This window comes from Muntiacus reevesi, chromosome 20 (assembly GCF_963930625.1).
Source record: "Muntiacus reevesi chromosome 20, mMunRee1.1, whole genome shotgun sequence".
Classification (NCBI taxonomy): Eukaryota; Metazoa; Chordata; class Mammalia; order Artiodactyla; family Cervidae; genus Muntiacus; species Muntiacus reevesi.
The window spans coordinates 14598130-14610383 of NC_089268.1; the positions used below are offsets into that span (position 1 = coordinate 14598130).

Here is a 12254-nt window from a genome sequence, read left to right on the forward strand (position 1 = left end):
TGGAAATGCAAAGAATAACCTAATCAATTTTTAAAAGACAAAAGTGGAACACTGTGACATGATTTCACTAAAGTTAACATCTCTTTAAAAGTCACTATGAAAATAAAATGACCCATTTTGACCACAGAATGTAAACGAATGTTTGAAAAACGTATATCTGATAAAGGAATTTTATCCAGAATACATAAAGAACTCTTGCAATTCAGTAATAACAAGTAGACAGCCAATCTGAATTTTTTAAGTGGGCAATAACTTTAAATAGATGCTGCAACAAAGATTTATGAATGGTGAAAAAAATAATATGAAGAGATATTCAACATGATTGGTCATCAGGGAAATGCAAATTAAAATTGCACTGGGGTATCATTTCATAGCCACTAGAATGACTAAATTCTAATTAATTTAATGCCTAAAATGGATATATCAGTAACCTCAGATATGCAGATGACACCACCCTTATGGCAGAAAGTGAAGAACTGAAGAGCCTCTTGATGAAAGTGAAAGAGGAGAGTGAAAAATTTGGCATAAAGCTCAACATTCAGAAAACTAAGATCATGGCATCTGGTCCCATCAATTCATGGCAAATAGATGGGGAAACAGTGGAAACAGTGGCTGACTTTATTTTTGGGGGCTCCAGAATCACTGCAGATGGTGATTGCAGTCATGAAATTAAAAGACGCTCCTTGGAAGGAAAGTTATGACCAACCTAGATAGCATATTAAAAAGCAGAGACATTATTTTATCCACAAAGATCCATCTAGTCAAGGCTATGGTTTTTGCAGTAGTCATGTATGGATGTGAGAGTTGGACTATAAAGAAAGCTGAGTGCCGAAGAATTGATGCTTTTGAACTGTGGTGTTGGAGAAGACTCTTGAGAGTCCCTTGGACTGCAAGGAGATCCAGCCAGTCCATCCTAGAGGAGATCAGTCCTGAGTGTTCATTGGAGGGACTGATGTTGAAGCTGAAACTCCAGTACTTTGACCACCTGATGCAAAGAGTTTACTCATTTGAAAAGACCCTGACGCTGGGAAAGATTGAAGGCAGGAAGAGAAGGGGACGACAGAGGATGAGATGGTTGGATGGCATCACCGACTCAATGGACATGAGTTTGGGTGGACTCCGGGAGTTGGTGATGGACAGGGAGGCCTGGCGTGCTGCAGTCCATGGGGTCGCAAAGAGTCGGACACGACTGAGCGACTGAACTGAAATGGAACTCAAAATGGTCAGGTTAATAATACCAAATACTGGCAAGAATGTGGAACAAATGCAGCTGTCACATCCGATAGTGTGTCCACTTTGCTAAGTACACAATGGTACACAATATACAACCACTATGGAAAACCCTTTAGCCACCAATGTTTAATCCTTAAAAGTTAAGCATACACGTACCACAGGACTCTATAATTTGCAAGGAGAGTTGAAATCAAGGTTGTTCCTCCAATGATGAATATTTGCTTTGCTGCTATCAAGTGTGTACTCTTCTTCTTCCTTCCCATGCATTCTGTGTACACAGTTACTTTTGGGGTAAATTTCTGAATCGTGGTTCTTTTGGAAGATCTTTAAAATGGCAGTTAATGCCATATGACCCAGCAATCCCACTTCTGGGCATACACATGGAGGAAACCAGATCTGAAAGAGACACGTGTACCCCAATGTTCATCGCAGCACTGTTTATAATAGCCAGGACATGGAAGCAACCTAGATGCCCATCAGCAGATGAATGGATAAGGAAGCCGTGGTACATATACACCATGGAATATTACTCAGCCATTAAAAAGAATGCATTTGAATCAGTTCTAATGAGATGGATGAAGCTGGAGCCCATTATACAGAGAAAAGTAAGCCAGAAAGATAGACACCAATACAGTATACTGATGCATATATATGGAATTTGAAAAGGTGGTAACGATAACCCTATATGCAGGACAGAAAAAGAGATACAGATGTATAGAACAGACTTTGGGACTCTGTGGGAGAAGGTGAGGGTGGAATGATTGGAGAGAATAGCCTTGAAACATGTATATTATCAAGTGTGAAACAGATCGCCAGCCCAGGTTGGATGCATGAGACAAGTGCTCAGGGCTGGTGCACTGGGAAGACCCACAGGGATGGGATGGGGAGGGAGGCGGGAGGGGGGATCGGGATGGGGAGCACATGTAACTCCATGGCTGATTCATGTCAATGTATGGCAAAATCACTACAATATTGTAAAGCAATTGGCCTCCAACTAATAAAAATAAATAAATAAATGGCAGTTAAATTCAAGAATGCAGTCAACAGTGGGGGTCATTGCATTTAAATGACCACAATACAAACATCTCTGGCCAAGTTTGCATGACTAACGGTGATGCTGACGCCATAGATGGAATGGTGCATTCCAGAGATGCTAAAACGTAAATAAAATAGTTTTCTTAGAATTGATGAAATGTACTTATAATAATTACTATAACAATAATGTTGTTGTTGTGTTAGTCGCTTGGTCATGTAGAACTCTGCTCCTCTGTCCGTGGAATCCTTCAAGCAAGAATACTAGAGTATAGCCATTCTTCTCCAGGGCATCTTCCCAATCTAGGGATGGAACCAGGTCTCCTGCATTGCAGGTAGATTCTTTACAGTCTGAGCCACTAGGGAAGCTATTGGTAGTGACTATAAGTCAGAAATCTGGGCATTTTATTACCCTAATTTTAGCGCCAGATTTATTTTTTTCCATTTCTCATGGCAAACATCCTAAGTCTGGTAATCTGTTATCCCTATTTTGATCTTTCCCATCCTTTTAGTTAATGTGGCTTTCTTACTAGATACTAAACATATCATTGGTTGTAATTCCATTTTAGGTCAGAGCTCTCTAGATAAATAATTAATAATTTAAAGGTGATTTTGTAAAGAGGCAAAGCAACTTTAAATTATCAGATGCCACGTATATTAGGTAAGCAGATAGGTTACCATGTTTTATGAAGATGTTTTAAATGTTTATTTCTGTTGATTGTTTATAGCACTTATATGTTTGTATTCTAAGATAACTTTTCAAGAATGCGGTTTTATTAAGATCAGTTTTAATTATTTTATAGGTGATTGGGATCATTGGAATAAGAAACTTCAGCAATATTATTATCCAACTGACAGTGTTCCAGAATATTCATCAATTTTGGTTCCAAATGTTGACAATGTTAGAACAAATTTTTTGATAGACACCATTGCAAAACAGCATAAAGTAAGTTTGATAGTTTTGTTGACTGAAAAAAAATGCACAATCTAAAAATTGAGAGTTATGTTTTATTTGGTGGACATTCTTCAGACTTCAATTCCAGGACACAGCATCTCAGATAGTGTTCTGAAGAGGCAAATTTTGGGGGGGAAGTCAGGATATATAGAAATTTTTGTAACCAAAGACCAGGTAGTCGGAACATCAAAGAGTTACTGTTAATGAAAACAAATGAACAAACAAAAACCCAGGTATTTCAAGTTAAGGAATTTAGCACTTTCTATGTATGCAAAGATACGAGTCTGGACTCACTAAAATCATCCCTTTGATATGTGGGGCCAGTAGCCTGTGTTTTCTCAGTTTCTTAGATAATTGCAAACCATGTAAGAAACACAGCTCTTTTTACAACCACAAGTGGAAAAAGTAAAGTACAAAGGGCTGGAGGTGGTGTCATTTCAAAGAAACCTGGTTGGCGAATGAATTCCAGGTCCCAAAATACACTCGAACTCTGCTGATTTTCAGCTTGCTAAGGAAAGTGGATGTCTGCCTACAAAGTCCCTCCCCTGGTCACATGACCACTCACCCAGGTTTTCTTCCAGTACATGCATTTTACATTTACGTCTTTAATTCAACTAGGACTTATTTTGATACAGGTTTAATTCTTAAAAGTAACTTAAATTTACTGTTAATTTATAGAATGAAAGAATGGCTACTAGAACCATAATATATTTAAAACTAAACATTTTACAACACCTTTTAACATAATTATCCTACCATTGCAGGCTGTCTTACTCACAGGGGAACAGGGAACTGCAAAAACTGTAATGATTAAGGCCTATTTGAAAAAATATGACCCAGAAGTACAGTTATCTAAAAGTTTGAACTTTTCATCCGCCACAGAACCAATGATGTTTCAGGTAAAATCTATCATTTGCAGTAGTCATTAACTTATTAAATATATTAAGTAGTTGATACATGTTTATGCAAATAAAACATTGATATATATAGTCATCCCTCAGTATCCATAAGGATTAGTGCCAAGACTCCTGGGAGTACTCAACTGCATACAATGGGTAGTGTTTGCATAAAACCTGTGCATATCCTCCCATATCCTCTAAAATAATCCCTAGATTATTTATAACGCCTAATACATGATAATTATATGTAAATGGTTGTAAATGCTATGTGAATAGTTTCCAGTGTGAGACAAATTCAAGTTTTACTTTTTGAAACTTGCTGGAATTTTTTTTCCCCCCAAATACTTTTGATGGAAGTTGGTTGAATCCAAAGACTTGGAAGCCATGAATATGAAGAGCTGACTGTAGACGTATCTTGAAAATTAATATTGCAGTTGCCATTCAACTATTTAACCTTCCTAAGGCTGACACTGAAGCCAAATTCAAATAGCATGTTTTGGCCTAATAGTGAAGCTAAAGCTGAACATTGGAGTGTCCTTTGATGTAAATTAATGATAAACAGTCCAACAACTTATTTTTTAAAGTTCACAGTATTTATCTGAATAATAATATCACCCATTAAATAAATAAGTCAGTTATATTCTACTCTGAAAAGCCTGTTCATCATTTTTAGAAATGGATTGAAGTGTAATGCATAAAGTAGACTGTTTCCTTTTCTCTAGAGAACAATTGAAAGCTATGTGGACAAGCGGATGGGAAGCACATATGGGCCACCTGGAGGCAGAAAGATGACTGTATTTATTGATGACATTAATATGCCCGTGATTAATGAATGGGGAGATCAGGTATGACTAAAATATCTCATGTAGGTGATATTTAACCAGTATTCTTGGTTATATATATGGGCTTTCCTGGTGGCTCAGATGGTAAAGAATCTGTCTGCAATGCAGGAGACCCAGGTTCCATCCCTGGGTTGGGAAGATCCCCTGGAGAAGGAAATGGCAACCCACTCCAGTATTCTTGCCTGGAGAATTCCATGGACAGAGGAGTCTGGTGGTCTACAGTCCATGGGGTTGCAAAGAGTCAGTTACGACTGACACTTTCACTTTTACTTGGTTATATATAAAGAGATCAATAACCGTCACTTGATTAAGCCTGGTAATAATTCTCAGTCTTTTTTGACCTCTTGGGATAGGTGACATTCTCCCTTCTTGAAATCCCTGTATGCTTCTCCCCATGTTCCCTTCTGTCTCTGGCTGCTTTCAGTGTACTTTCTGGCTTCTCTCTTCCTTTCCCCAGCGTTTTATCTTTGTTCTCTTATTTCTCACTCTACATACTCTTTTCCAGGAGTATGTGATGTTTAGAAAATACTAAAAAAAAATAGCTCTTTTATATACCACTGACCTCCTTGTGATCGTCTGTCAACCTCAGACTCACTTCCCTTAGAGGACCTCACAGATACTACTACCTGGGTTCAGCATGTTCCTGGTGGGATCCCCAACACCTCTTCCCACTGCTGTCCATTGCCTTTTCAGCACCATCCACTGGAGCCCACCAGGACTGGTCACATCCCTTCCACCAACATCAGGTTTACCTTTGATGTCATCAGGAGGTCAGGACTCCCAGGTCCATCCATGCTCAGCCTGAGACTAATTCCCATCAGTTCTGCCTGGCCCTTCTCTGACCCCATCTCCTACATTCCCTCCTCCTAAAAACCCTCTGTGTGCCCTCAGAGGTCATGGTTCGTCCAAAAAATGAAAAGTGAAAGTGTTAGTCAATCAGCTGTGTCCAACTCTTTGTGACCCCATGGACTATAGCCTCCAGGCTCCTCTGTCCATGGGATTTCCCAGGCGAGAATACTGGAGTGAGTTTCCATTTCTTCATCCAAGGGATCTTCCTGGCCCAGGGATGAAACACGGATCTCCTGCATTGCAAAATTCCCTGAAAATTCAGCGTCTCCTCTGAGCTTTTCCTCACCATTTTGCTCCAATGGGAAACCCAGGATGCTGCTCTCCCTGCATACTTCTCACCTGGGTGTGAGGGTGAGGTCCTCCGTTCCCTTGATGCTGTGTCGCCCCCCAGGCCCCCAAACCCCCCGCTGAAGATTTCAGTTCCTGGATCACTGATGCTCTCTCTCCAGGGCTGCCCCAGGCTCCAGGGTCATTTTCATGGTGTGTACAGCATGTCACAGCACAGAGACTCGCACGTCAGAGGGGCCTTGCATGTAGTTTAATGCTCTGCTGTCACTGTCTTGAAATTCCTAATAATGATTTTTGAACAGAGACACTGCGTTTTCATTTTGACCTGGGCCGCACAAATTACGAAGCCAGTCCTGCTTGTCATAATTCTCAGTGATGCCTTATCAGTGATGCTTTATCTCCATATATGGTCTTGGCCTCTTAGTTCCTTGACCTGGACTCCCCTATAATCATGTCTTCTACTCTATCTGAATTACTGGTTGGTGCAGTCATACCCTACACCTTGTCATTATCAATAACATCCCTTCATTATCTCAATTTCAAGCCTTTTATTCTCTGATCACTATATCCACACTCTGTAGCTCATTCTCTCTACTACAGATGGCCATCATCAAGAAAAATCTACAAACAGTAAATGGTGGAGAGGGTGTGGTGAAAAGGGAACACTCTTACACTTTTGGTGGGAATGTAAAGAGGTACAGCCACTAGGGAGAATGGTATGGAGGGTCCTTTAAAAACTAAAAATAGAACTACCACATGATCAAGAAATCCCACTGCTGGGCATCAACCACTGTTGATGGAGCCATCAAACATCAACTAGATGGAGCCGTCAACCACTGTTCCTACCATCATCAAACTCTCCTTCATTTCTTCTCATTTCCTCACTTTCTTCCTTCCCCCAGCTGAAATTCCATAATCTATCATTATAATCACAGGAGCACGTACCCTCTACTCATCTGTGAAAGCCTTAGCCATGTTAAATTCTTGTTAAACCTTTTTGCTCACCACCTACCTGCACCTATGCAGTTATACTGAGCTGGAGAAGAACACACAATACTGGTTTCGCTTTAAAATCATAATTATGGACCTCTGCTAAGCTCTTGGCACTGCCCAGCAATTGCACTGCATGTTTCATGTTATGTGTCTTTATCCTGTCTAATCCTGTCCTGGCATCTCCCTTCAGGTTCCTTTCATACTGTCTTTTTCTCAGACCTTGGGCACCTTTGTCTCCTTGCCCTCAGCTGATCATAGAAGTCCCGCAGTCTTCTTCCTATTCCACTGAGAACACATTGATTTTTGTTCCCTTTTGTTTTCTTTACTATCCATTTACTGCAGTCAATTTCTGTGTTTTAGTGGTTACCCTCGACAGTACATCCTGCATACATAATCTGAAATAAAGAAAATCTAGCCCTTCTTTCCCATTTTGTATATCCAGTGACCTTTGAACACTTTAATTTCCTTTATCTTTTTTCTGATTTATCCTTTTATTGTTGACTTGTATTTTAAGTCTATATCTCTGTTTTTATTACCATAAATTATATTGTTCACCATTGTATTGTGTAATGCCCGATTTATTTTTAAAGGAGTGTTGTTGATTTACAAGGCTGTGTTAGTTCAGGTGTTGAGCAAAGGGAGTCAATTACACAGATACATACATCCACTCCTTTTTAGATCCTTATCCCACAGAGGTCATTACAGAGTACTGTGTAGGGTTCCCTGTGCTATGCGGTAAGTCCTTACTATCTATTGTATATATGTTACTGTGTGTATGTCAAACCCAGTCTCCCAATCTATTCCTCCCCTCCCCACATTTCCCTTCTGGTAACCATAAGTTTGTTTTCTGCATCTATGACTCTATTTCTGTTTTGTAAATAAGTTCATTTATATATGTATTTTTAGATTTCACACCTAAGCGACATCGTCACATTTGTCTTTTTTTGTCTGGCTTAGTTAGTATGACAGTCTCTAGGTCCATCCATGTTGCTGCAGATGGCATTATTTTGTTCCTTTTTGTGGCTGAGTACTATCCCATTGTGTATATGTTCCGCATCTTTATCCATCCCTCTCTCAATGGACATTTAGGTCACTTCCATGTCCTGGCTGTTGGAAATAGTGCTGCAGTGAACACTGGGGTACATGTACCTTTTTGAATTACAGTTTTCTCCAGATAGTTGCCAAGGAGTGGGATTGTTGGATCGTGTGGTAGTTCTATTTTTGGATTTTTAAGGAACTTCCATACTGTTCTCCATAGCGGCTGTACCTCTTTACATTCCCACCAATAGTGTAAGAGTGTTCCCTTTTCTCAACACCCTCTCCACCATTTACTGTTTGTAGATTTTTTGATGATGGCCATTCTGACCTGTGTGAGATGACACCTCATGGTAGTTTTGATTTGCATCTCTCTCATAATTGGTGATGTTGAGCATCTTATCATTTGGTTTTTGGCTATCTGTATCTCTATTTTTAAAGTAAGCTCCCAAGAGACATTATTTTTACTGTTTCTTTTTTAAGATTTTTAAAAAGCACTTATTATTTATTTATTTTTGGCTGTGTTGTGTCTTCATTGCTGCGAGATCTAGCTGTGATTAGCAGGGGCTACTTTCTAGTTATGGTACCTGGGCTTCTCATTGCAGTGGCCTCTCTTGTTGCGGGGCACAGGCTCTAGGGCGTGCAGGCTTTCGGAGCTGCACCACGTGGGTTTGTAGTTGCAGCTCCTGGATTCTAGAACGCTGGCTCAGTAGTCGGGGTGCACGGGCTTAGTTATTCCACAGCGCGTGTCATCTTCCTGGACCAGGGATCAAACCCGTGTCTCCTGCACTGGCAGATTCTTTATGGCTGAGCCGCCAGGGAAGCCCTACTGATTTTTATATTCACTCTTTGTTTGCCTTACTCATTTCTTTACCACTTTTTTCATTCTCTATTCATTCTTATTCCTGGGCCTCCCATCTAATATCATGTTTCTTCTACTTTTTGAACTTCCTTAGGAGAAAATCTTTTAATGACATACTTTTGTTTTGTTTTTGGAGGGTTGTTTTTTCTTTGGGTCTACAAAAGTCTTTATTTTCAAGATTGGCAGTTATTTTCTTTCATCATTTTAAATATATGATTTCTTTCTTCTGTTTTCCTTATTGCTGTTGAGATGTCAACTACCACTTAATCATTATACCTCTGAAGTAAATCTGCCTTTTTTCTCTTGCCACCTTACTTTCCTATAATTTTTTTCTTTTTTGAGTTATGTTCCTTGGTGTAGATTTATTTGTATGTATTTGCTTGGGATTTATTGGAACTCACCAATCTGTGGTTTGGTCTCTTTTGTCACTTCTAGAAAATTTCTATTCTTTTCTCTACAAACATTGCCTCTGCCTCACTTACTTTCCCCTCTTATCACACTCCCAGTGTGTATTAGACTTTCTTCTTTGCCCTCTATGTTTCTGTACTTCTTTTCTGTACATCTTAACCTTTGCTCTGTCCAATGCTTATAGTCTAGATAATTTCTCCTCTTCTGTCATCCATCTCACTAATTTTCTTCTCTGCTTTGTCCACTCTGCTGTCAAATTCATCTCCTGAGTTTTAATTTCAATTGCTGTTTGGTTCTTTTTTCTTTCAAATATGTTATCACTTTTTACAGTTTTTATTCCTTGCATCTATTTTCAAATCATTGCCTATTTCTTTCAACATGTTGAGCATAGTTGCTTTAAAGTCTGTGTCTGGTAATATCATCATCTGAAGTCTATAGAATCTTATTCTGTTCTCTTTTGTTTCAACAGTTCTTGTTCATGTTCAAAGTGTCTTGTTTTCTGCATCTTTGACTGCTTCCAAAGTCATTGCCCTTGAAAAAGTACCTGTGGCTGTTTCTTTTTTTTTTTTTTTATCAAAGAATGTTTTTATTATTGAAGTATAGTTGATTTTTTCTTAAAGCTTCAGATGAATGTGCCCTTAACTGGATAGGTTTTGAGTTTTCTTCTGTCAGATTCTTAGACGCTTATTCACCTCAAAGAAAGGTTAATATTTGCAAGTCTCTGGCGCATTTAGGCTATGCATGCTCATGGTGCAAGCCTGTACGAGTGTCACTCCGAGGCCACAACCTCCCAGGGAGACTTTGTTTTCTTTTTCTTTCCCTTTTCCTCTCCCATTTAGCAGGGATCCTGGTCAGATAAACCTTTCAGCAGTTCCTATAAGGTGAGGAGAGAGGGAAGCGTATTTAGTTATCTAGAAGATGAAGAACTCCTGAATTTAGATTTTTTAAAAAATCCAATTAGGAATGCCTAGTTGGATGTCAAACTTAACATGTCCAAAATGAAATTCCTGTTACTTCCCAAACCTGCTCCTACAACAGTCTTCTCCATCTCAAGAAATAGAAACTCCACATTCAGCCTGTCTTCAAACTATACAGAAGTCTTGACCACTACTCATCACTCCATTGCTAAAGCCTGGTGCAAGTTGCCATCTCTCTTCTTGACTATTACACACATCTCCTCATTGTCTCCCCATTTCTCTTGCGTCTCTCAAGCTATCTGCATTCAGTTCAGTTCAGTTCAGTTGCTCAGTCGTGTCCGACTTTGTGACCCCATGAATCACAGCACGCCAGCCCTCCCTGTCCATCACCAACTCCCGGAGTTTACTCAGATTCATATCCATAGAGTCAGTGACGCCATCCAGCCATCTCATCCTCTGTCTCTGTTGTCCTCTCCTCCTCCTGCCCCCAATCCCTCCCAGCATCAGGGGCTTCTCCAGTGAGTCAACTCTTCACATGAGGTGGCCAAAGTATTGGAGTTTCAGCTTCAGCATCAGTCCTTTCGATGAACAGCCAGGACTGATCTCCTTTAGGATGGACTGGTTGGATCTCCTTGCAGTCCAAGGGACTCTCAAGAGTCTTCTCCTACACCACAGTTCAAAAGCATCAATTCTTTGGCTCTCAGCTTTCTTCACAGTCCAACTCTCACATCCATACATGACTACTGGAAAAACCATAGCCTTGAGTAGATGGACCTTTGTTGGCAAAGTAATGTCTCTACTTTTTAATACGCTGTCTAGGTTGGTCATAACTTTCCTTCCAAGGAGTAAGCGTCTTTTAATTTCATGACTGCAATCACCATCTAACCAATTAAAACACATGTCAGACTGTGACACACTCCTCTGCTCAAAATTCTTCCCATGAGACGCGTAGCATATAAACACCCAAATCCTCCCTGTGATCCAGAGACCCTACACTGATCTCATTTTCACATGAATCTCCTCCAGCCACATTTACTGATTCTTAAACACACAGAGAGTAACATTTACTCAGAGCCTCTTCATCTGCTGTTTCCTCTGCCTGGAATGCCTTTCCCCTAGATATCTGAATGGTTAAATTTCTCACTTCCTTCAAGTTTTTGGTTATATGTCTTGTGAGATGGAGTCTTTCCTGCTTCCATATTCAGTTCCACATCCATGAGCATTGTCTGTTGCCTCTCTGCTCATTTTCTCTGAAGGACTTATACATATACATATATATATATATATATATATATATACACACACACACACACACACACACATACATATATACAGGTGTACACATGTATGTTTTGTCTCCGCCACAAGAAGGTGTGCTTCATGAAGACAGGGATTTTTGTCTACGTTTCAACAGGGCCAGACACAGAGTAGCCATTCATTAAATGTTGAATGAGAGAGTGTTGTATTTGGAGGGCTTGTATGTCATCTGTTCAGAGATGCCCAGTAGGAATTTGGATGTACAAGTGTGGAGTTTGGAAGAGAATCTGAAGCTAGAGTTACAGAGTTGAGATTCTTTAGGATACAGAGTTGAGATAGTAAAGAAATAGAGAGGAGCCAAGGATGGGAATCTGTATAAAGATTACAGTTGAGGGATGAGTGGAGAAGAATGTCTTGGAAAGTGATCCAGGGTCTCAAGATGAGCCTGGGAAGAACCAAACCTCTAGAACTAAGAGAGGAAAAAAATTCAATACAGAGGGAATGTTAGCAGTGGCATAGGCTACAGAGAAGGAAGCTGGGGATATAAAATCCAATACCAAAACAGTAAGGGGTGAAAGTACCCCATATTCTTATTTAAGGTATTTTGAAAAGTTGAATGTGAAGTGTGAAAGATATCTGTAGTAAAACTTGTAACTTTGAGAACTCTTGTAATTGTACCAAATA

At 39.7% G+C, this 12254-nt stretch overlaps 1 protein-coding gene across 1 annotated transcript in view; it reads left to right on the forward strand.

Annotated features, from left to right (window-relative positions):
* Positions 1-12254, forward strand: part of DNAH8 (dynein axonemal heavy chain 8) — a 315169-nt gene that overhangs the window by 151417 nt on the left and 151498 nt on the right. Inside the window, exons 50-52 of the mRNA XM_065912223.1 lie at positions 3069-3211; positions 3985-4119; positions 4842-4964. Of these exons, the coding sequence (XP_065768295.1) occupies positions 3069-3211; positions 3985-4119; positions 4842-4964 (401 nt within the window). The remainder of the gene's footprint in view (positions 1-3068; positions 3212-3984; positions 4120-4841; positions 4965-12254) is intronic.